General features: G+C 37.1%; 2 protein-coding genes across 2 annotated transcripts; one reads left to right on the top strand and one right to left on the bottom strand.

Moving 5' to 3' along the window:
* Positions 1 to 8,863: 8,863 nt before the first annotated feature.
* On the bottom strand, positions 8,864 to 12,929 carry kazald3 (Kazal-type serine peptidase inhibitor domain 3). Its single transcript, XM_051653068.1, has 4 exons — positions 12,056 to 12,929; positions 11,447 to 11,607; positions 11,062 to 11,209; positions 8,864 to 10,008 (listed from the first exon to the last, which is right to left on the bottom strand). The coding sequence occupies exons 1-4, from the start codon at positions 12,558 to 12,560 to the stop codon at positions 9,923 to 9,925; spliced, it is 900 nt and encodes a 299-aa protein (XP_051509028.1). The 5' UTR covers positions 12,561 to 12,929; the 3' UTR covers positions 8,864 to 9,922.
* A 2,416-nt stretch (positions 12,930 to 15,345) lies between these two features.
* Positions 15,346 to 22,115, top strand: LOC127414782 (beta-crystallin B2-like). The gene is made up of 6 exons (XM_051653081.1): positions 15,346 to 15,421; positions 16,061 to 16,148; positions 16,255 to 16,373; positions 20,135 to 20,267; positions 21,511 to 21,653; positions 21,807 to 22,115. The coding sequence occupies exons 2-6, from the start codon at positions 16,086 to 16,088 to the stop codon at positions 21,973 to 21,975; spliced, it is 627 nt and encodes a 208-aa protein (XP_051509041.1). The 5' UTR covers positions 15,346 to 15,421; positions 16,061 to 16,085; the 3' UTR covers positions 21,976 to 22,115.
* The last annotated feature ends 3,653 nt before the right edge of the window (positions 22,116 to 25,768 follow it).

Below are 25,768 nucleotides of genomic sequence, written 5' to 3'. Positions count from 1 at the left end.
AATTAATGGCGAAAAATGGAAAACAGGAAGTGCCTTATATCTTCTGTGTGCATTGTGTGATTTTGATGAAAATGCAGCTGTATGTTTGGTAATGGGGCTGATCACAATTATGTGGCAATTATGGGTCACGGTCATAGCACCACCAACTGGCAGCAGGAAGTATGGCACTTTTAACGGACTTTGAAATAGCCCTCTTGTATTTACATGAATTGCTTCAAAATTCTTTAGAATAATGTCAAGACAATGCTGATGTAAAATTGTAAAGGGATATTTGATATTATAAATACTGTTGCCATTGCAATTTATTGTGCAAGTGAAAGCAGTTTTTAAAGTGAAATAATAAAGCTATAGAAGTCTAAGTTTATTGTAATGAAAATGTACTGCACAAACTTTTCATTTTTTGTACAAAGAAAATATAATAAATATATAAACTGAAATGTAAAAATACTAGAAAATCAAAGTCAGTTCTGTTCCAAATTTTATGTTGAGTGGCAAGTGCTCAGACGCAGTACCAGAAATTTCCAGTAGAGGACAGCCAAGCTCCATTGGTCAGAGGACTGCCAAGCTCCAAGAGGTCCTCACTGCAGCCTGTAGCGCGACGTATTGGATTAGATCCAATATCTACTGGATGTTGACATCATGATTGTTTGACCACACATGCGCTAACTCAATGGCACCAATGAACTGTTATTATATGTGTTTTTAGTACTCATGTTATCTTTGTTTGGTAAAATTATCGTTGTTTATGTCTGGATTAATGAAATATATATATATATTTGTTATGGATGTTAGAATACCCACGCTCAAAATAAATTGTTAATATTTCATGATATATGCATGTTCAATGTTTGTGTTTGTTGCAGAGCTTCAATTATTTTTATCACGTGATCTTAGGTTTAAAAGCTAAATGTATTTTGTGATAAGTATAAATTCATAAGCAATTAATAGATTTAATGTGTGTAAAATTCTTTGTAATTTTTAACGTGCTTAGTGGTGTATAAATAGCCAGTATGAAACAATAACTTTTTAACAAGCTAAGGGATGTTACCATTTTATATGCATTCAATGTTAACACATTTTAAAATAAAACCATATTTGTTTATTAGATTTGGGTCATAATAATTTACTGTTGAGTAGATAAAAAATGAGATATAGGATGAGACAATACCATTTATATCGATATAGTTTGATGCTGCGTTACACAACCAGTTTCTTCCCTAAAGCCATGCTGTGTTTGCATCTCTCCAATCTCATACTCTCTGCGCAACCCGGGCCCCACTCTCCCTCTCTATTTGCTGTGTGCAAACCCGGCCCCACCCCACACGCTCACAAGTTCTCCTGCAACATGAATGAAGACAGAGAGCTAGTTTACACTGCAGAAGAAGATCTGGTTAGTAAAAAGAAAAACAATGGTTCAATTATTTGGAGATGGTTTGGATTTAAAAGATCAGATGAGCAGCAAAACAGCTGCGTGCTGTTTGACTGACAGGCGACTTGTGTGTGCAGCACGCTTTAAATGCCTGTATGCTCAGAGAACGCTCGCTCCTAAACTGTCAATTACATTTCAAAATTCTGCCAAAAAGCCCATCTTGGTGAGATGTTCATGTAAAAACAGAGAGTTATGTTTAAAGTGAAAATAATCATTGGGGGAAAAGCTGATTTGTATTGAAATGTACGACTTGTACATTTAAATGTAACCTAATAGACCTGCCGCTGTCTAGTGTATCCTTAATATTAATCAAACAACATTAACAAGAAAACAACAAAACCACTCTTGCTCTTGGCTGGATAACTTTACTTAAAGTTTACTGGATAACTCTAGTATAGAAGTAAGAAAGTATTATTCATACAGGGAAGACCAGTAGTAGTTTTATATCAAGTTCATTCTGAATGTTTAATTGAATATTTGAAACTGTTAATTTTTTAAAAAGCTGTTAAAAAGCACTGTTTTCTTAATTATTTTTTATTTTATTTTTTTTAATAGAGTTTATTTTATTTTTTTCTATTCATTGCTTATTTTATTTCTGACTGTTTACTACTCTTGAATAATAACTTAAGAACTTAATTATTTAATAATTAAATTAAATATTGTTGGGCTATTATTTGTTGTGGTATTGTAGCTGGTATCAAAAATCATAGCATTTCACTAAAGACTACTGAAATTTTGGTATTTTGATAAATGTATATATTGTGCATGGTATCTTGCTGCAATAACATGATGGAAAAGTAGATCTCATTCCTTAGAAGTGTGAGCACCCCTGCTGTAAATGATGGTGATGGATGATTTGCTTTATTTGACTACTGTGTGTACATGTAACAAAAATAACCTCCTCTACACAGTGCGGTTTACATTTCTGTCCCAGAGAATCTAGTTGATTGCATAGGTAAAATACTATTAGGTTGGCCATGTTGTAATTTTAGAAAACATACAACAGAAACTCTGACATGTTACTTGAGCATGAAACCAAAACATGTCCTTTTTTCTCTCTGGACAAGTAACTTTTTTACTCGGACAAGTGAATGACCAATATACTTGTCCGAAGGACAAGCACATCACAATGCTTAATGTCAAGCCCTGCATGTCATCTGTAGAGAATGTCATAAACAGGTTGCATCCAAAAGTGGAAGCACTTCAGAACTCTTCCACCATTGACAACAGCGTCATAAACTGCAGCACGAAGAGTGTGTTAAACTTTGTGCTGCTGCAACCCGAAAAGCCTGCTGCCCTGAAACAAAGCGCGATGCAAGCTTCATTTACCATCTCACATGTGGCTTTGACTTACAATTGAACATTTAGCTCACTTTGAAGAAAATACCGAGATATATATAGTGCATCGGCATTCAGCCTAAAAAAACAGAGATATGAATTTTGGTCCATATCGCCCAGCCCTATTACAATGTAAGTGCTGTTAGCAGTTGGAGCCAGCAACTGTTTTCATTTTCAACAAACATATTATATTTTTTCTGCCATAAATTATACAAAATAATTCCTCTGGATCACTCAAAAGAAACTAAGAAAGGCCAGCCCATGTAACTATGGAAACCTCACACTATTGCCTACATGACCTGCCAGGCAAACCATTACTAGAGATATATTATCTGGATTGATCTAGGTAAATAGCCAATGTGCATTTGGTAATACCACTGTGTGTCTGATCTGTGTTGAATGAGAGCTCTGGCTGTGAATCACAGATTAAGGTGTGGGTGGGCTCAAAATACTCGGAAGAGTCCACAGAATAGGGGAGACACCGATTTTGATAGCATAAAAATGAATTAGTATCAATATCTTTTTTAAATTAGACATATTTGATTACATGACAACATAAAAATAGAGGATCAGTTGGGTTTTTTCCCCATTTACCCCCTATTTTTGATGTTTTGGATAAAATGGTTGAGACCATTTTCATCAGTGGACCCTCACATTAGGCTCGTTTGAGATGTAAAATGCCTCGCCTTGAAAGTAGATGAGAGCAGGTTGGTGTAGGAGATCACTGGGATTGAGATTACTTTGGAAGTTAAGAATGTTTTATTTTTTTTATGATAAACCTTTGGAAAAGAAAATCTGTTATGTCCTAAACCTATTTATTATGTTAAGTAAAAGCAATATATCCATAAATGTAGATGGTCAAAGAAGATACCACATTTTGGAAATTTTAATTTGAGCTCTATCAGTATCTTGATATGTTGGAGGGTGTATGGAACACCAAGGCAACAAAGACTCTGGACTGCTGTAGAGCCTTGAACTTTTACCCATCTTAAACACCCCTGCATCTATAGCTCTTGAATATTCTAATACACCTTTGTACGTAGTTATTTATATTTTTTTTTTCTCTTTCTTTGCTTGTTTCTTTGCTTGTTTCTTTTTTCTTTTCTTTTTTCTTTACTTCTGTTATGTGAACTGTTATAATAAAGCATTAAAACAAAGAGAGAGCAGGCTTGTGCAGTCAGGGGAGGAGTGAAATAACAGTTCTCAATTCTCATAGTGGATTAGCCACTTCGAGATCAAAGGCAGATTTCGCATGATTCACGTTCAAGTGCTTTGGTGTTAATAAAGTGGATGCAATTTAAATTCTGTTGCTTTTAAATGAAAATAAATATGATGAACAAAACACTCAATGTACCTGTTATTTAATTCCCCCATAAGATGTGTCTTTCCATACATTTTTAGTTGAATAAAGACACGGAATTTAGATATTTCAGAAATATAATCCCAATCACATATCTCACACAGAAATTCAGAATGTTGGGAATATTCACATATAATTCATACATACAAAAACATGATATTAGACATAAAAAAAAAATCTAACATTTTAAAAGAGAACAAAACATCACAGTTGTTTAAGCCAATGAGCATTAAGTCGTGTTGTCAGCAAGTCATTTCCCATCGTTCTTGCAGTTCGCACAGCTCGGAATAAGCAACTGCGCCACCTGCCTGTTACAACTGCGGCTGCCTCGCTCTCGCGGAAGTATTTTTGACATACATGGTCATGATATCACAGCAAGTCGGACAGATTTCTAACCGGCATACACCTGTCCGTGATCACTGGTGATTGGTTATGCACAGAACTTGCTCATCTCAAATGAGCCTAATGAAATGCATGCTGTTATTTCAATCATTGGATCGGATCATAAGCAGAGAACATGAAACAAAAGAACTGTCGCTCACATGTCGCATGTTTTAAAAAATGCACTCTTTTAACATTTTAAAATACGTTTTCACTGTAATGTTCTAATTGCAAAATAGATGAAAGTTGAGTTTCCAAGTATGTGAACATTGATGAAGTTTGTTATATAAAACAAAGCATTTGTTTTATAGCCACACTCAAACGGCCCACCTGTTGGCCAGTGACAGTTAACAGGTTTAAAATGGGTGTGTAAGGGTGTTTTCACCCTTTAAAAAAAAAAAAAACTCAGACCTCTTTTAGGGGGCTTTCACACTGGGCACATTTGCTGCGGTCCGATTCCAAGTGCGATTGTTCCCGGTGCCCCCCGCAGCGTTGGTCTGGTTTCACACTCACTTGATTCTATCGAACCCCGGTCCATTTGCGTTCATCTTACCTCATCACAAACACGCATGGAGAACACAACACGACTCATACTTTTTGTTTTTTTGTTATTTTGATGCACAGCAGAGTGAACGACAACTGCGTATATGTGCGTTTCATGGCGTAACTCATCAGATGTCCAGAGGAAGGCGGCTTGCTGCTGCTCGCAAACGGCGTTTTTTGAGGAGAAAGCTGATTGCAAGGAATTCATTTGCAAATTCCTTTGTTTACACTGCACACTTACTCATGCTCGTGTCCAAGGTGAAGTTATTGCTGCTGTCATCTCCTATTATACCCTATATTTATAACCTATAATAGTATTTATATATAGTATTTATAAGACAGATAGACAAACAGACAGACAGTATTTATTGTGTTGATTGTACTTGTATGTCATTGTGGTGTCATTAATTTTTTGGGACTTTCAACACATGTGTAGGTTACTTTACATCCTGAACGAGTGCGCATCCGAGTCCAAGTTGCTTTCACATTCACACAAAAGACGCTACAGTTCCATTGTAACCGAACTCAGACCACCTCCTACAGGTAGTCTCGGGTTTGGTACCGTGGTGCGCTCCCCAGTCTGCATTACAGCTTTCACATTACCAATTTTTCATGCGAACCGTGCTCTGTTTCGAACTAAACTGCCAGTGTGAAAGCACCCTTAGTGGACCGAGTGAAACAGGATGTGAAAGCTGTCATGCGGACCAGGGAGCGCACCGCGGTACCGAACCCGAGACTACCTGTAGGAGGTGGTCTGAGTTCGGTTGCAATGGAACTGTAGTGCGATTCGCGTGAATGTGAAAGCAACTCGGGCTCGGGTGCGCACTCGTTCAGGAAGTAACCTGCGAATGTGTTTTAGCCGATGATGACATCTATCTATCTATCTATACACCTTATAAATACTATATATAAACACTATTATAGGTTATAAATATAGGGTATAATAGGAGATGACAGTGGCGATAACTACACCTTGGACACGAGCGTAAGCATGCAGTGTAAACAAAGATGCAAATGAATTCCTTGCAATCAGCTGTCTCCTCAAAAAATGCCGTTCGTGAGCAGCAGCAAGCCGCATTCCCCTGGACATCTGATGAGTTACGCCATGAAGCGCACATATACGCAGTTGTCGTTCACTCTGCTGTGCATAATGGCACCAAAATAACAAAAAAACAAAAAGTATGATGAGTCGCGTTGTGTTCTCCATGCGTGTTTGTGATGACAAAAGATGAACGCAAATGGACGGGGGTTCGATAGAATCAAGTGAGTGTGAAACCAGACCAAAGCTGCGGGGGGCACCGGGAACAATCGCACTCGGAATTGGACCGCAGCAAAGGTGCCCAGTGTGAAAGCCCCCTGAGAGCTTGTAATTTGGCTCAGATCTCTTTTTGGTCCACTTTCCAAGTTACGGGGTTTCAGTCCTTTTTGCATTCACACTCTGTGTCATTTGTGGGACTGAGCCCACTTTAAAAAATATTGTATGTATTATAATTATTAGGGCTATATTTAATGTTAAGAGTACAAATAGCTCTACGTATTAACTTATAAGATAATATAAACATGTTTAATGCTCTCAAAATGAATAAGCAGCATAAGAACATGTGTCTATATTCAATAAATCTTCATTTATTGATCTTTGGCATCAATATTATGTAATTCTATATTATTACAAAGAAAAGTAATGTAACAGAATTGAATGCATTGTATTTTTATATAAAAATACTGGATTAAGAGGCAAAATTCAGCATTCAATCATGGTAGATTAGTCTTATTAACAACAAACAATAGGATTAATCACAATTCGTTTAATTTACTGACAGCCTCGGGTTACTTCCAACAACCCCTAAAACGAAACAAGTGTGAAAACACCCTTAGACTGCCTCTGTAGCACCCCCATTTTCACCAACAGTCACCAAAATTGGTACATATATAGTTCTCATCAACTTTTATAATTATATTCATTAGGTCCGCCCAAAAGGGAGTCACCATTTTGTCACCACATTTAGACAACATTATGCCAAGACACTGAAGATGCTAAATTGTGAACAGATTTTTTATATATCGAACAGTGCTGCCATGGCGCGATTAAATTAACGGTAAATATTTTTGTTTATTATTCTTCCTAAGTCATGAACATGAACGCTTCATGTTGTCCTCTCATTTCATTTTATAGATTACAATAAATTCAGTCATAAGAGTTATGATCTTTGTCAGATGGATCTCATTTTCCTCAAGATTGGAAGGAAAACAAAAGCATGGAAAGACTTGTTTAAGTGAACAGAGTCTGGAACTACTTTCCTTTATTTAAATCAGACAGCGGCAGCTCTTTTAGAGAGCAAAGAGGTATTTCTAAGTGTCTATCATGGTTTAGATTTAGCCATGCAGCGAATTCTACAGGGAAACTTGAGTGCCTGTGGTGATTTGCTAGTTGATGGAGACCAAAATGGAAAAATTAATGACAATCCTTTTATTGTGTTTTTTTTTTTTTTTTTTTATCAGAAACTATTCTCTTTCATTCAGCAAGAATTAAGGCCAGACACCTATATGAATCCTTCTGCATGCCTTTATAAAAAAACAAAAAACAATCTTTTTGCTATTCCACTGCATTTCTCAAAACTGCTGTCTTCTTTTATTTGTCTATGCACATGTCTTTTCAGTCTACAAGAATTCAGGCCTTTACCTCAGTCTGTTTTTGGTCTCAATCCTGTGCCAGTAATGTATTTTCACGACACAGGATATTAGCGGATGCTTGGCAAAGATGGGAAGTCCCTCGCTTCTGGCTCTGGACTTTCACTGGAAACAATTACATGTGGACTGTGTAGATGGGAAACAGTCTACAAACATAAAAAAGCATCAAGAGGTAAAATACTTAGCCACCTGTAACTGTCCAGGGCCCTGTGTTGGGAGGCCCCATAAAAATTCTCAATGGCTTAGCCTTATTTTGGTGAAGTACAAATTTTTGTCCCAGGCTCCATGAATTTAAACAAAGGAATTGTCTGAAATTGTAGAGTATGTCCCCAAAATCTTCAACATGTCTAGTAATATTTGATACATCGGTAGAGGTCTGTTTCAGGGCCTGGCTCTTCTGCATTTGCAGAGTGTTTGGTTGTTTAAGTAGAGGAAACCGTCGTGTCCCAGGGTGCTCACAGTTTGGAATGATTTAGTCCTGACTCCCGGGTAATTGCTTTAACAGTTGACTGCTGTATGGAAGTCATGAAAATGGACACTCAGAACCACGAGGGGCGCTAGGGGTAAACTACAGGGGCTTAAAGGTTTAGTTCACCCAAAAATGAAAATTCTCTCATCAGTTACTCACCATCATGCCATCTAAGATGTGTATGACTTTCTTTCTTCTGCTAAACACAAACAAAGATTTTTAGAAGAATATCTCAGCTCTGTAGGTCCATAAAGTGCAAGTGAATGGTGACCAGAAATTCAAAAGCTCCAAAAAGGATATAAAATCAACATAAACATAATCCATCAGATGGTTTAATCAATGTCTTCTGAAGCGATCAAGTTCGTTTTGGGTGAGAGCAGACCAAAATGTAACTCCCTTTTCACTGTACATCTTGCCATTGCAGTCTCCTTGACGATCATGATTTTAAGCTCGATTACACTTCCTAGGTATGCACAGAGCGCTAGATGGTGCTATAGGAATTGTAATCGAGCTTGAAATCATGATTGCCAAGGAGACTGCTGTCAAGATTTTCAGTTAAAAGGGAGTTACACTTTGGTTTTACATATGGTTTATTAGCCTACACATGCACTGTTTTTAAAAGAAAAACAGTAGTATATGACTCTACATCAGTCTTTACAGTTTTAGTTTATTTACTTTTACAGTAAAATTACAGTACAGTACATGCATGTAAAAACATCCTTAAAAGTTTCACCAATTCTCTAATTAGAGGTTTTTTATGTTGGAAACAATATTACAAGAGCCACATTGCATGTCAAAATTTTAATCTTTTACACACTTTAAATAATGAGGTATCAAAACCTAACCTAAAATTACATAGCTGTTACTGAGTTAAAGACACCAGAGAACATCATGAGAGGGCAGGCCTGAAGACAGCCTCTCCGCTGAATGCAGGTCTCCTCTGAGACAAGTTCAAATTAGAGAGCTTTATATATCAATAAGCAGCTTGATGGTGTTTGTTGTATTTTCATCAAAAGAAGACCTCTCAGTGCAACTTGTGAGCACATGTACAGAATAGGATGCCTGCATTTATGTCCAAAGACAGGAGATCATAAAGGTATATTAAAGCCAGCTGTGGGCTCAACTGGCTAACCCAAATCTAACACACACACACATATTCAAAGGGAAACCTGGTAAAAGAGGGATGCCACATGTGGAAACATACATAAACTCAGAGGCTGATACACATTCCTCTTCAAATAGAATAAAGAAGTATTTTGAAATTAATCTGAGTTGCTACTTGGACAAAACCCCAACACAAATGTGACAACAGAAAGCACCAAACAGTGCTGATAGGATTGTGCACAAAGCATGATGCTTTTCAGAAGACTTGGAACACTCTCAAAGTTTTCTCTTCAGTTCCTCATGTCTTTCTCACTTTGAGTGTTTTGTTATCCAACTGGTCACAGGGGATTGAAACAAAAGAGACATTCATGCCAAACACTCTCTATACTGTACCTCAGAGCTTGCAGGAGCCCTGAACTGGCTGACTCACTACTGCAGTCGTCTCATTCTGTGATTTTCACAGAATTTTACAAAATTCACTCAGGCCTCTTCCCGACCATTGCCATGGTTGTATGCAGTTGTTGCCTGAGTTTGCCGAGTGTTAAATTGTAAAGTCTGAATCAGTAAAAAAAACTTTTGGTTGTCTTGGGGCTATTTTTGGATCTGAAGTTTAGTAATAATCACTGTCGTAGTCCTGTAATTGGTCATAGCCCATCATTGCATTCATGTTTTGCTCCAAATAGGCAACCATCTCATCTAAGACAGAAAAAAAGACAGATTATACATAAAGTGGGGTTCAAAAGTCTTAAGTGATCAAAAATGTAATATGTGTGTGTATGTGTGTGTGTGTGTGTGTGTGTGTGTGTGATTCAAAAATTAATTAACGGTAAACCTGGAAATAAACCATCCTGAGCTAATGAAAATTGCATGACTGTTGACATTTTTGCAAAATTATATAATGTGGTTCCTTACACATATCGCAGCAGTTCTAAGGTGAAATGTTTACTGAGTGGCGCTAAAAGCGAGTTCAATTTTCTCCAGAACAAATGAGTTTTTTACATATTGTTAATGTTTACTGAATTTTAAATCAACAAAACCTACCTTCCTCTCTACCCTAAACCTTATACTTAAACCTAACCATTCATAAAAAGCAAATTTGAGATGAAAACACAATTGCTGAAGCAACCACGTCATTTTATGGTGCTTCTACCTTCTCGGCTCAGATGTCGCAGGACTCACACATCAGTTCTTTGGATTGCAAGTGCAACGCTCTAGCAGTTGAGCTACCGTACCTTTCAAGTCATGTGCTATAGTAAAAGTGCTTTGATAAACCGATAATCTGCTGTTTTACTTGTGATTTGTGTAAAAAGGAATAAAAGTCATTGTTGTTGTAGCACCTCTATAGTGTTCATTTCACTAGGAAACTGGCGTGATGCGTATAATAAGCCATGTAAAACTCATTTTGAAATAATTTAGCTATAGTAACGTGATTCTGAGCGCAGGTTGAAAACACAAAGTTTTAGGATTTTGATTTTTTTTTTAAATATATATATGGAACATTCTCAGATCATTCTGGGATAAAATGGATTACCAGCCTGTGTTCATGTTGTCATTAAAGCCAAAGGGGTGATACCAAATACCAGTACTAAGAAATGCTGAAATGCATTTGAATTTTCACTTAATCTTTTATGCTGATAATGTAATTTGTATTGGTAAAAAAAATATCTAAAAAGAAGCATTTTAACTGTAAAAAATGAATAAGCACAAGAATTATTGTGATATTTTACTGCACATACTAATATCTTCTACCTGGTGGCAGCACCCCTAAAATTGCAGTGGCTGAGACGTGGCCAAGCTCATTTCTTGCGATGCACCTGTATGTGCCAGAATCCATCTGACTAGCCTCTTCAATCTGCAGCCAGCTGGAGAGCTCATACTTCTGAGGGCCACCTCGCGACTACAGGAAAAATAGGAAAATGGAAAGGCAAAGTTGGATCCCGAAAGACAAAACTTTTCCTTTCTGTTAAGGCAGGCAAAGATCCATATACTGTATAACATTTGTAGTTCTTGACATGTTCATTGAGACATATAACCCAGAATGTCCACCACGTCCTAACTCTTGGAAACATGCAGTAGATCATGAATCACAGAGTTTCCGTTCAAAACAAAGCTTTCACTTTTGGCAGTACTTTACCTGAACAGATATGTGGGGATCATCGCCAGGTAAGATGACTTCTTTTCCATCTTTCCTCCATTCCACTAGTGCCATGGGAAATGCAAAAACCTCACACAGAAATGCTAAACTGCTGCCTGTGACATTAACCAGATTATGTGGAGGCACCTTGATGATGGGGACTTAACCAGAGACAGACAGAAACAAACAGAGAGAGAAAGAGGCCAGGGTCATATTCAGAATCCACTTCCTATTTCAGTCTGACTTTAAGAGCTGTTTAAAGCCACTGGGAAAATTATAGGGCCCAGAAAACCACAATTCCCAAGTGCAGACAGCCAGAGGGAAAAACACTCTTCAGATATCACTTACTCGTTTCTTTCTTTCTTTCTTTCTTTCTTTCTTTCCAAAAGGAAAGGAGTCTCTTAGTTGATGAAGACTAATTTTATAATGAGCTCATGCTGCTTAAAGACAGACAGACAGACAGACATACAGAAAAGAAAGACAGACAGAAAAAAGAAAGACAGACAGAAGAAAGAAAGAATGAAAGACAGACAGAAAAGACAGACAGACAGAAAAGAAATAAAGAAAGCTTTTTGAAACTCATTTGTGTATTGGGTGGTTTATTCATACCTGTCTTGCATGGCCCATCGCTCACATTAAGTCCAGGTTTTAGGAAAGCCGCTTCTTTGAACTTGCAGAGATTCCTGTAAGTCTCTCCATCTGACCCACACAGAGCTTTCTGAGACGCACATACACACTGAGGTTCTTTCTCCTCTTCTTCGACTCCATCCGACCTGTCCACCTTGCACTCCAACCCGTCTCCACACAGTCCATAGTAGACGCTTCTCTGTCCGAGATCACAGGTTTGTCCCTCTAGATTTGCGCATTCAGAGCAGCAGCCGCAGCGGTCCTTCACAAGCCCCGCTCTGCAGCCCTGCGTGAGCGGACACAGCTCCGGTGCACACTCGTCGCACTCCTCCTCCGTCCTGTTCCTCTCATCAAATTCATCCGTCCCTTTGTAATAGTCGAAGGTAGCCAAGTCCTCATCCATGTAGTCATATATGTAGTTAGGAAAAAACTCGCCGGGTCTGACGCTCAAGGCCAGCACAGCACAAATAACCGTATGCACGAACATTATGAGAGCTTATGAGGCATGTGACTTTTTTCCCCCAATGTTTTAAGTTGTTCTCATCAGCTCAGATAATACTGCTTTCCAAATATACATAGGCATTTGACGACTATGTAGATCTAAGGGGCCGTTTACACGGAACACGTACTTTGCTAAAACGAGCACAGGTGTCTCAAGACAGAACAGAGCGGCTAGTTTGGTGTGAACGTCCCCTAAGACTGACCCAAGGCTATTTTGAAAAAATAAAAACGACGCTACATAAACGTTAAAACTGAGAATAACACGCGAACTTCGAACTTACACTTTCAACTGTCTGTGGAAAGAAGTGTTTTAAAAGATATCACACTGAAAACAGCGCTCCCTGATGTTGGTAAAGCTGTGGCTTCTTCCCCAACTGTTTCTGCGTGTCTCTACACTGAGTACAGCCTCTCAAACCATCTGTGGCGGGACGAAAATAAACACAGGAATCCTCCCCCACTCCCGCGACCTTACTGGTTTGTCCTATTGGATGCCAAGGCTGCAGATAAATGTATGGCCGATGTTTGTGGTTTATTACACGTTTATGAATCAATATCGAGTTTATGCGAGTGTACGAATGTGCAGCTAGTGAGAGGTACTCATCAAAAGACCAACTGCGCGGCACTAGATGGCGGTATATCCACTTGGATAATTTGGACTTTAAATTGGATTCTAATTAGAGTGGTTTGTTGAAGCATATATTTTGTTTTAATTATTCATTTAAAAATAATATTTAAAAATAATATTTTTTTAACATATTTTAAGGAATATCAATTACCCTTAAATGCATGGTTGTTTCGGAAAACATTATTACATAGCCAGTGTTGGGAGGGTTACTTTTGAAATGTATTCCACTACAGATTACAGAATACATGCTGTAAAATGTAATTTGTAATTTGTTAGATTACTCAAGGTCAGTAACGTATTCTAAATACTTTGGATTACTTCTTCAGCACTGGTAGATTTTTTCACTTGTTTTGACTATAAAAACTCTGCCAGTACAGTAAGACAAAATATACATGTTAAAATACATTCTCTGAAAAACCAAAATATCTTATGCAGTGTTGTTTCTAAAACAAGATAAATTTATAAACAGGAAAGCAATACAAAAATTATTATCAAGAATACGATTTTTGCCCTAATATCAAAGGTCTTACTAGAAAAAATAAATTATGATCCAACGTGAACTTTCTTGATAAATATATATATATATATATATATATATGATCGTGTCTGGTAACATGTGCATGTAAAATGACTAGAAATAGCATTTTAGCTTAGCGTAAAGCTGACAATTTACACAAGGTTTATTTCTATTTCTTCTGCTCCAAACTTACTTCAAACTTACTTCTCTGTCTGCTCGTATGAATGTAACACATCATAAGAAAGTGTTTCACTGCTGCACTTTGGATCGCAACTTCCATAATTTCAGTAGCACCCAAATAACAATAGTCATATCATACGGTTCATGTGCTACACTTGCTATAGTTTATTCTATGTTGCTTCTTCGTCAAATAGCAATGTCAAATGTAAATCAGGTCAATCACTGAAACATCAGCGCCACCTTGAGTAAGAAATTGTATGTATAATATGTATGTGTACATGCATATGGGATACTGATAATTCACCATTGTCACACAGAAAATCAACGTGATATTTTGACATTTGTATTAATATAGTTATCATATATACAGTACATCAATGTCTTGTAAAAAAACAAAGAAATATCCTGTGATAGTAAACTTGTATAGATGTGAAATAATTATAAAAATATGATTTATGGAAGCGCAAAAAATTAAATATAAAATGACACTATTACAGTAATGTAAATCTTTCTCATTAAGGGACTAAACTTTATTTTGGGTCAGCCATTTTTGTTAACCCTTGTGCGTCAATAAAAAAAAAAGTTACCCAAAGGTCCTTAGAAGACAAAAATGTCAGTGTCAAAAAACTGCCAAAATAATATTATATATTAATATTATTTTCCACTTTCAATGAGTTAATTTTTTTAACCAACATCAGTCCTGATCATAACTACCAAGTATTCATAAATTTTCAGGATTTTAGCCCTTTAAATGTCAGTTTGTTTACATAATGTCACTGTTGTTTTTTACACACATACAAACTAATTTCTCAATACACGCATACAAAACACATTCTGACATCCATACCAACACACCCACACAATTTTAGCTGCATCATTTATTCAGTTGGCCTGCAGTGCTCTAAAATACAGCAAAAATAAAACAGGAAAAAAGCATGTATTTGCTCCATAGGCTAAACATTAAACATTTAAACATTTAAATTTTGAAGCCAGGGCTCCGGAAGGAATTCTATCATAGAATTCATGATTTTATGTTTTAATATATATATATATATAAAATCAACACTTTTATTAGACAAACCAAGTACAACATAACATCTAAAATTGAAACATCACAGGATATCATAAACACATTTGTTCTGCAATATTTCTGAATAGATGCTTTCTCTCTTTTAGTACCACAGAGTGTGTCACACTTGTTGTAGGTCCTGGACTCTTGGCACAGGTTGTGCTGAATCATGGGATATGGAACAAAGCATGGCTGGGCGAAACTGACAGCTAATGAAATAACTTTGTGGGGCATCAAAAGAAAAGGGAGGTGAGGATGATGATGATGATATGTGTGTGTGTGTGTGTTTGGCTGCTCTTTCTTCACCCCTCCCAGTGCCAGCCAGACAGCCTATTAGGAGGTGACTATGAATGTGTTCTGGGCATAGAAATGTTTTGGCACAGTTCCGCCTCTGAGCTGGCAATATATATTGAGCCCCTGATACCACCACACAGCGACTGGCACATCCCGGATCTGGTAAGACAAACACATATCATATGCATAATATATCTTTTACGTAACATAACAAATCTCTTTATGCATGTTTTGCTATTGTCATTGTTTTTTTTTTTTCTGCTATGTGTGTATCTTTATGTAACGTCAACATTCTTATGTATGTAAACCAGGGGTCGGCAACATATGGCACACGTGCCAGCATTGGCACGTGGAGGGGTAATCACTGGCATGCCAACAACGGTGAGAGAGGAGTAGACTATTCCGCTCCTGCATTCCAATCTACATCTTGATGTAATCCTTCCTCATGATCACGCAGCGTGTTTTTATGAGCTGAATGGGAGGCTAAACAAAAAGTTAAAATGTGACGAGACTGCAGTATACCCAACAGGCTCGTGCAGCGCATGCAAGCCATTTGCACATCACGAGTCTATCTGAGTTTATCTGAGTCTATTCAAAATATAAATTAAACCTGGAAATAAAGTTTTAGGATTTTGCAGGTGCGAAATCCTCGGCACAGCCATTGACCTGGAAAATAAAAAAATAGCACTCCATGTCAAAAATGTTGCCGACCCCTGATGTAGACTATTCAATGCTTTTGCTATGTCCTTTTTTTTACACCATACCATTTCATTGACATTAATATTTACAATCTGTACAAAGCTCATCACACCCATTCTGGTTCACTATGGCAACTGATCACCAGAACCCTGAAACCAAGCAAAAGCAACCAGCTTCCAGTGCCTTCAAGGTACAAGCACATTTTCAGAATATCTGTGATAGTGTGTGTTACTTATCTGTTACTTATCCAGCTTATCCTTTTTTCTACTCTCTCCCTCCCCTGTTTTATCCCACAGTTGGTGATCTATGAACAGGAAAACTTTCAAGGCCGCTGTCATGAGCTGACTGGGCCCCATAACAACCTCCAGGAGGCGGGCATGGAGAAAGTCGGCTCAATACTGGTGCTGTGTGGACCGTGAGTGTGTTTGTCTGTGTGTGTTGAAGACGAATAGAATAGAATAGAATAGAATATTTATGTTTGGGGTTCCAGAGATCACAATGCTGTATGTGTCAAAATTATTTTTCAAATGTTTTTGAAATACTAATAATTTTCTTTTAAATTTGTTTTATTTGTTCCTCTGGCCTAATCAATACCCATGAGCCAGATATTATGCTTTATTTCTCTTTTGTATCACAAAGTAGGCATGCACTTTTCATAAAGGTGATTGTAATGCGGCATAATAACGTTGCATCTGTTGGGGTCAATTTGACTTCTGCAAAAACACATTGTTGAAAGATAAAATTAAAAACAAAATAAAATATAAAAAATATATGAGTTATGCCCAGTGTTGGATGTATCTGATTACAAAGTAATTAGTAACTGTAATCTAATTATTTTTTAGTCAAAAAGAAATGTAACACATTACATGTTAAATTCTTTTAATCAGATTACAATTACTGACTTTCAATTAAAGTAATTACTTTTAAGTACATTACTTGCGCTAAAGTAATATGCACCAGAGTTTCCGCTAAGAAATTTTGGTCCGAGCCAACGTGTCTGGGAATGAAAAAGTTTGCCAAACAAATTGGAAAAAATCCAGTCATCTAATTTCAGTGTTTATTTTGTGCTGTAAACGCGATGGACTATGCACAATAATGCAATACAAGTTAATTTATGACACATTCAAGTCAAATGAACGATAAACGTTTGTTCATTATAACTGCTTTTTCATTAAAAAAAAAAAAAAAAAACTGTCTGTCATGGAATTTGCATCTAATTAAAAATAAATAAATAAAAAAAATCAACAATGGGGCAAAACTAAACAAAACAGCTTATGAAAAATTTTAAAATAACAAATCTTTACTTAATAATGCAGGTTGCTTATGTTAGTGTGCGGGATAGGCGTGGCTTAGGACTCCGCAAGCTTCGGGAAAGTTGAAACCTCCGTGGCAGCGAAGTGCTGTTATCAGTGCATGGTGTCAAACTGTACACTTGTGGCATCAATAAAAGGGGTTGCTGACATATCGTGCTAATATTTTCACCGGACATTGTGTCCGATAATGTTTGAATTTGTCAGACATTAGGATATTTTAACAGTCAGAAACTGGTAATTACTGGCTAACAGAAACCTTGATATGTACTGTATAATATATTTAAAATATGAATTAATATGTATGTCTGTTAGCGTTTCTGTGACAGCTGAAGGGTGTGCGACAATGAATGAGGAGGAAATATACAGTGGTGTGAAAAAGTGTTTGCCCCCTTCCTGATTTCTTATTTTTTTGCATGTTTGTCACACTTAAATGTTTCAGATCATCAAACAAGTTTAAATATTAGTCAAAGATAACACAAGTAAACACAAAATGCAGTTTTTAAATGAAGGTTGTTATTATTAAGGGAAAACAAAATCCAAACCTACATGGCCCTGTGTGAAAAAGTGATTGCCCCCTAAACCTAATAACTGGTTGGGCCACCCTTAGCAGCAACAACTGCAATCAAGCGTTTGCGATAACTTGCAATGAGTCTTTTACAGCGCTGTGGAGGAATTTTGGCCCACTCATCTTTGCAGAATTGTTGTAATTCAGCCACATTGGAGGGTTTTCGAGCATGAACTGCCTTTTTAAGGTCATGCCACAGCATCTCAATAGGATTCAGGTCAGGACTTTGACTAGGCCACTCCAAAGTCTTCATTTTGTTTTTCTTCAGCCATTCAGAGGTGGACTTGCTGGTGTGTTTTGGATCATTGTCCTGCTGCAGGACCCAAGTTCGCTTCAGCTTGAGGTCACAAACAGATGGCCGGACATTCTCCTTCAGGATTTTTTGGTAGACAGCAGAATTCATGGTTCCATTTATCACAGCAAGTCTTCCAGGTCCTGAAGCAGCAAAACAGCCCCAGACCATCACACTACAACCACCATATTTTACTGTTGGTATGATGTTCTTTTTCTGAAATGCGGTGTTACTTTTACGCCAGATGTAATGGGACATACACCTTCCAAAAAGTTCAACTTTTGTCTCGTCAGTCCACAGAGTATTTTCCCAAAAGTCTTGGGGATCATCAAGATGTTTTCTGGCAAAAATGAGACAAGCCTTAATGTTCTTTTTGCTCAGCAGTGGTTTTCGTCTTGGAACTCTGCCATGCAGGCCATTTTTGCCCAGTCTCTTTCTTATGGTGGAGTCATGAACACTGACCTTAACTGAGGCAAGTGAGGCCTGCAGTTCTTTGGATGTTGTTGTGGGGTCTTTTGTGACCTCTTGGATGAGTCGTCGCTGCACTCTTGGGGTAATTTTGGTCGGCCGGCCACTCCTGGGAAGGTTCACCACTGTTCCATGTTTTCGCCATTTGTGGATAATGGCTCTCACTGTGGTTCTCTGGAGTCCCAAAGCTTTAGAAATGGCTTTATAACCTTTTCCAGACTGATAGATCTCAATTACTTTCTTTCTTATTTGTTCCTGAATTTCTTTGGATCTCGGCATGATGTCTAGCTTTTGAGGATCTTTTGGTCTACTTCACTTTGTCAGGCAGGTCCTATTTAAGTGATTTCTTGATTGAGAACAGGTGTGGCAGTAATCAGGCCTGGGTGTGGCTAGAGAAATTGAACTCAGGTGTGATAAACCACAGTTAAGTTATGTTTTAAAAGGTGGGGCAAACACTTTTTCCATGTAGGTTTGGATTTTGTTTTCCCTTAATAATAACAACCTTCATTTAAAAACTGCATTTTGTGTTTACTTGTGTTATCTTTGACTAATATTTAAACTTGTTTGATGATCTGAAACATTTAAGTGTGACAAACATGCAAAAAAATAAGAAATCAGGAAGGGGGCAAACACTTTTTCACACCACTCTAGATATTTTAAATTTGAGCGGAAAACCAAACACTGATTTAGAGTGATTTAGAAAGTAACTTAAAAGTAAAAGTGATTTAAGTTATGTGATTACTCTTTAGATTAAGTAATAAGTTAAGTAATATGATAACATTTTAGAGAAGTAATTAGTAATTAGTAGTGGGTTATTTATTTTGAGTAACTTGCCGAACACTGATTATGCCTGGAGTCTCTGAAACGTTAAACATAAGTCATTTTATAATGTTGCTTATAGTCCTACACACTCTCATGGCAAAATCGTAAGGATTCATAAAAGTTTTCTAAATTTGGCTAATTCATATGATATCGTACGACTTTCACTACAGCCAGTGACTTCTCTGGACATCATTTCCATCTAATACGCGACAATTACTTGCTTCTGTCACACACAACAGCTTCCTATCATGTTTATACACTCTACTGGATAGGTTTAGATAAGGGGTTTGGGTAAGGGCATAATATTAATAAGCATGTCCTTAACGCCTCATGCGCGAAACTCATGCTTATTTCTGCATTAGACATCTGGGCATTTGCACGTGATTAAATCGTTCAAATTTATACTAACTAACTAGTACAAAATCATGTGAAATAGCCAACTTGTAAAATATGTACGAAAGTTCATGAGACTGGGTTGTATAGTCACTTCTCGTAATATTTATTAAAGTCATAAGTTTCAATCAGATTATTCAATGGTAATTATGTTTTTAAAGCTTGCAAAAAGGGTTTCAGACACCAAATAGAACATGAGGGCTAATATAAATGTCTGTGAGAGAGATACAAAGGGAATTAAAGAAAGATAGAAAAGGATGATGAAATGAGTGCATGAGTCCAAACGTCAAAAGACAGACTGACAGGTGCAGTTTTTTGTGTAGGTGGGTGGGATATGAGCAGCCCGACTGTAAGGGGGAACAGTATGTGTTTGAGAAGGGTGAGTATCCTCGCTGGGACGCCTGGACCAACAGCAGACGCAGTGACTGCATATTCGCCTTCCGCCCAATCAAAGTGGTACAGTAACTAACAACTTACTACAGGATGTCAAAATGTCTTTGTCCTGTATATACAGTGGGATCTAAAAGTCTCAGACCACTGGCCAAAATTATATTTTGTTTCATTATTTTACAAATTATACACTCAAAAATGCAGTCAATGTAATTGAATTTGAGAAAGTTTTTACAAGCAATTTAATTTAGTTCATTTTGATTGTCATTTTCATTGAGCCAACATAATTAAGTTAAATTATGTCAAATCAATGTACTATAGTAGTTTTAACTCAATTAAATTTAGTTTGATTAACCTAATAAAGTTATGTTTTATTTAATTAATTTTCTTATGTTGGTCCAACTTAATTTATTTTATTAATCATTAGTATATGCCAGGTGAGCAAGTGTAAGGATAGTGAAACTGTTGCACTGTCAATTTGCAACTGAGGTAAGCAGCACTCAAATCAAACATCCCTTGAACATGAAAGTCCATCCTCAACCTAAGCACAAGTGCCAATCTTTCAATGGTAGCCCCCAAAACACTTTTTAAATATTAGAAAATTAAACATTAACAAATATCCTCCTATTCTCATCTTGCTCAAAAATGCATAAAATAACACTTATTTTCAACATTTGTTCAACCCATCCAGTCCCATAAAAAGCATGCTGGGAAATGCCCAGTTTCATCAATGCTACAAGAATCATTGATGTAATCCCAACTCAAATGGATTAAGTAAACTTAAATTTTACAAATTTAATTGGATAGAATGCAATTAAATCAAGATGTGTCAAAATGTTCTGGAATCATGTTGTTTCAGTTCATTTTAATTAAGTAAACTGAACAACCTGCAAAAATACTTTTTTAAGTCTATTATCAGCGTAAAAATTTGAGTGCAAACTTGAATTGAAAATAAATATATATAACAGGAATTTTAGAATTTCTAAGTATTTGGTAAGTGCAACGTGCACTCAAGCATTGATTCTACAAGTTAAACCTGAGAATCCATGTTATTCCAGCTTGGTTGGAGAATGTTCCAAAGAGCATCTTGTGTGCTTCAGTGGAAGCAATAATATCTGACCTTTTGTACAAATTAGTTAGCATGGCCAATGTCACAAATTTGCATATTTGTTTAGTGACCTAGAAAAAGTGCAAAATGTTACATATTTCTTTGTCATAACTTTTCTTTCTTTAAATGTTTTTAACTGTATATAGTATGTTAAGTTGTCCCAAATGGAGATCGTTCAGTATATTGTTCTACACTTTGCAGGACAGCCAGGAACACAAGATCGTACTGTACGAGAACCCAAGTTTCGCTGGGAAGAAGATTGAGATCATAGACGATGATGTTCCTAGCTTCCACGCTCATGGATACCATGAGAAAGTCTCCTCAGTTTGTGTGCAGAGTGGCACGTGAGTAAAACCTTCAGTATCACTGACATCCACACTTTTAGTCTAATTTTGCTACATTTAGGATCATTTCTTATTCTATCCCTCTTATCTTTAAAGCAGTCATTGTCCTCCTGTTTAGTAACTGTTTTGATTTATTTCTTATCTCCATAATAGCTGGGTAGGCTATCAGTACCCTGGATACAGAGGCTACCAGTACTTGTTTGAGAAAGGAGAGTATAAGGAGTGTTCTGAGTTTGGGGCCGTGCTGCCTCAGATCCAGTCGGTGAGGCGCATTCGTGACATGCAATGGCACCAAAGAGGGGCCTTCCACCCCTCTATCTAAACGGCCAGCATTCCCAGCTTCTGACATGCCCCTTTCTTTCCCTACTTTTCACTTTTGAATGCTAAGCTTTTACAGCCCTTACAATTGTGTCGGTTATTCAATTTGCTACTGCAGATAAATAAATATCTGATTTTGCGTTATGAGTGACTCTGAATGTTTCTGAGCTTGTATTTGTGATTTTTAATTTGGGAATTTCTTGAAATACCCACACATAAGCATCACTACACTAGACACTTTATCGCTAAAGGGACAGTACTTTGTCAAAGGGGATCAAGAATATCATATGTGATGCAAAAGTTGAATGTACATGTTCAGCAAAGCTTATTTGTTTATTATTTTCACCAGTCTGAAAACTAGTTAGACTGGTTTCTGTCACAACACAAGTTTGTAACAGCAAAACACAAGCGACTTTTCCACTTCAAAGGAAAGATTTTAAAGTAATATAAAACAAATCACAACCACAAAGATATACTAACACCATAGTATGCAATTATTGTTGTACAGTATAATTATTATACTGTGTAGGGCGTAATATATGACATTGCACCATCAAATCACTAGCTTATCACTCAGTCATATAGGCCTATATACACCTCTACAAAATTTTGTAACTGATCCTGAAAATATATAGATACAGTAGCTGCCTAGTGTAATTCATTTTTATTTTGACATTGTTAAAGGGGTCATGAGGAACTAAGGAATAACAATTTCCTTGATCTTTTGACATACAGTAAACAGTAAGAGGTCATTCTACTATAAAAAACATACTGTAAGTTTCAGAACTCAAAACGTCCTCCTCAATAGAAAAGAGCATTTATATAAACCAAACTGCAAAAAATGGCTCGTTTGGAATTTGTGGATTTTGTGACATCACAAGGAGCAATACATCAGCAAAAGACTGCCTCTACAGTAAGTCATCAACGCCCTCGTTTACCAAGTCGCACCCTTGGTCCCGCCCACAGGCACTCAGTCAGACAGGTGAAGAGGTGAGAAGAGATGGGCCTCATCTGTCATGGGAGATTTATCTACACAAAGTGGACTTACACAGGAAACCTTACTAAATGTCTTTCTACATAAACATGCAATAGGCGAACTGCTTTGACCGTTATCGTGCATCAATGTCAAGTTAAAACTCTTAAAAGGTGACCCCCATTCTGTGTCTTGCTGTTTTAAAATTGTTTTTATACATGTAAAGGTATATATGTAATGGGATTACGTATTTAAAATAACACATATTAGTAACTGTATTCCACTAGTTACAATTTAAATAGTTGGTTATCAAAATACAGTTACTTTCAAAAAGTATTTTGATTCCCGAGGAGATTACCTTTTATTGTATTTCTTTGCCATTTATAAATGATGCGATCCAAGGAGCTTTTGAACAGTGGTGAAACACTTTCTTATGATTAGTTTCACTCATACGAGTACTTTCACACTGTTGTGAGTTAAAGGTGTATATGATGTCATTGAGGAACTTTCCCTTGGGAGCTTAATAGAGTAGCTTTATCGTGTTTCTACAGCTTAACAAAAAAACAGTTGGAAACGCTTTGACAGATGAAACATAGTTCCAATAAATACACGACTACATGCCTTGTCAATGTTTTTTATGCGGTTATGGTATTTATTTATTTTTTTACAAGAAATGCTAACCAATGTAGCCTTTAACATTGTATAAAAAGCTACAAATAATATTTCTGTCTCATTCTATGAACAGAATCCACATATGATCAGAAACTTCAGGTTTTGAAGTTTGGAGCAAAAATAGTTAACATTGTATAAATTGTCATATGAACATTTAACTTTATGCAAAGCTAAAATGCTATTTTTTGCCTTAACATGCACCTATTACTATGCACAATTAGATTTTATAATGAATTGGATTAAGACAATCTACGTTAGAGTGTAACTTTTTTTCTCTGTTAAGACCTTTGGTATTACAGCAAAGATGTACTGCAAAAATGTTATTCTTAATGAGAATTTAAATATTGTTTCTGTAAAAAAATATCTAAAAATCCTTAAAACAAGATAAATTTACCCAAGTAGCAAAACTGCATAAAATATTTAGCCTTTGTTTTTTCAGAGAATGTATTTTTACAGTGAAGTGTATTTTCTTACTTTAGTTAATTGTTTATAGACAAAACAAGTAAAAAAAAAAAATTCTGCCAATGCAGAAGTAGTAATCCAAAGTATTTAGATTACGTTACGGAACTTGTGTAATCTAACGGAATCTGTTACAAATAACATTTTACAGCACATATTCTGCAATCTGTATTCTGCAATCTGTAGCAGAATATTTTTAAAAGTAACCTTCCCAGCCCTGTGTAAACATGGACTAGATGGATGTCTTTGATCATTCTGATGCATTTCTGATGAAGTGTGCCGCATTTTAAGAGCAATACAAGTGCAAATGTTAAAAATGCTTCTGTTCTTCTGGGGCTTGTTGCACCAGCTATACATAAGTTTCAACTTAGCCTAGTTGTGGCGTAAATGGGCACTAAGTCACAATTTATGCACTACTAAATATGTGAGCGTTGCACCATTACACTTAGGTAGAACAAAAACTAAATATTTACGGAAGCCTCCAACCAGGAGTAACGGATGGAATAAAAAAAAAGCAGACTCATTTAATGAACCTCATGTTTTGGTTGACAAGCTTCAGTTCTTTCGACATAGCCTTTGTGATGATGTTGCATTACACTCGTTTACATTTACAGGAGAAAACATTATGTGAAAAACGTACTTCTTCAGCATGAAACCAATCTAACGGTGCACTTTCCTGTGTACGCCGCCCGGTGTCAAGTTTCAACATATACGAAATATATAAGATATTAAAATGAATAAATGTCTATTTTTCTAGCCTGTTGTATTAGTATTTACACTATATTGCCAAAAGTATTCGCTCATCTGCCTTTAGACGCATATGAATTTAAGTGACATCCCATTCTTAATCCATAGGGTTTAATATGACATCGGCCCACCCTTTGCAGCTATAACAGCTTCAACTCTTCTGGGAAGGCTTTCCACAAGGTTTAGGAGTGTGTTTATGGGAATTTTTGACCATTCTTCCAGAAGCGCATTTGTGAGGTAAGACACTGATGTTGGACGAGAAGGCCTGGCTCGCAGTCTTCGCTCTAATTCATCCCAAAGGTGCTCTATCGGGTTGAGGTCAGGACTCTGTGCAGGCCAGCCAAGTTCTTCCACACCAAACTCGCTCATCCATGTCTTTATGGACCTTGATTTGTGCACTGGTGCGCAGTCATGTTGGAACAGGATCCCCATCCCCAAACTGTTCCCACAAAGTTGGGAGCATGGAACTGTCCAAAATCTCTTGGTATGCTGAAGCATTCAGAGTTCCTTTCACTGGAACTAAGGGGCCAAGCCCAGCTCCTGAAAAACAACCCCACACCATAATTCCCCCTCCACCAAACTTCACAGTTGGCACAATGCAGTCAGACAAGTACCGTTCTCCTGGCAACCGCCAAACCCAGACTCGTCCATCAGATTGCCAGATGGAGAAGCGTGATTCGTCACTCCAGAGAACGCGTCTCCACTGCTCTAGAGTCCAGTGGTGGCGTGCTTTACACCACTGCATCCGACGCTTTGCATTGCACTTGGTGATGTATGGCTTGGATGCAGCTGCTCGGCCATGGAAACCCATTCCATGAAGCTCTCTACGCACTGTTCTTGAGCTAATCTGAAGGCCACATGAACTTTGGAGGTCTGTAGCGATTGACTCTGTAGAAAGTTGGCGACCTCTGCGCACTATGCGCCTCAGCATCCGCTGACCCCGCTC

This window comes from Myxocyprinus asiaticus, chromosome 24 (assembly GCF_019703515.2).
Source record: "Myxocyprinus asiaticus isolate MX2 ecotype Aquarium Trade chromosome 24, UBuf_Myxa_2, whole genome shotgun sequence".
Lineage (NCBI taxonomy): Eukaryota > Metazoa > Chordata > Actinopteri > Cypriniformes > Catostomidae > Myxocyprinus > Myxocyprinus asiaticus.
This window is presented reverse-complemented; position numbering and strand designations above follow the sequence as displayed.

Coding starts and splice junctions, on each gene's coding strand:
- kazald3 (XM_051653068.1), bottom strand. CDS start 12,560: ATGTTCGTGCATACGGTTATTTGTGCTGTGCTGGCCTTGAGCGTCAGA. Junction 11,608..12,055: donor CGATGGGCCATGCAAGACAG/GTATGAATAAAC, acceptor TCTCTGGTTAAG/TCCCCATCATCAAGGTGCCT. Junction 11,210..11,446: donor ATCCCCACATATCTGTTCAG/GTAAAGTACTGC, acceptor TTTTTCCTGTAG/TCGCGAGGTGGCCCTCAGAA.
- LOC127414782 (XM_051653081.1), top strand. CDS start 16,086: ATGGCAACTGATCACCAGAACCCTGAAACCAAGCAAAAGCAACCAGCT. Junction 16,149..16,254: donor CAGCTTCCAGTGCCTTCAAG/GTACAAGCACAT, acceptor TTTATCCCACAG/TTGGTGATCTATGAACAGGA. Junction 20,268..21,510: donor CCTTCCGCCCAATCAAAGTG/GTACAGTAACTA, acceptor TACACTTTGCAG/GACAGCCAGGAACACAAGAT.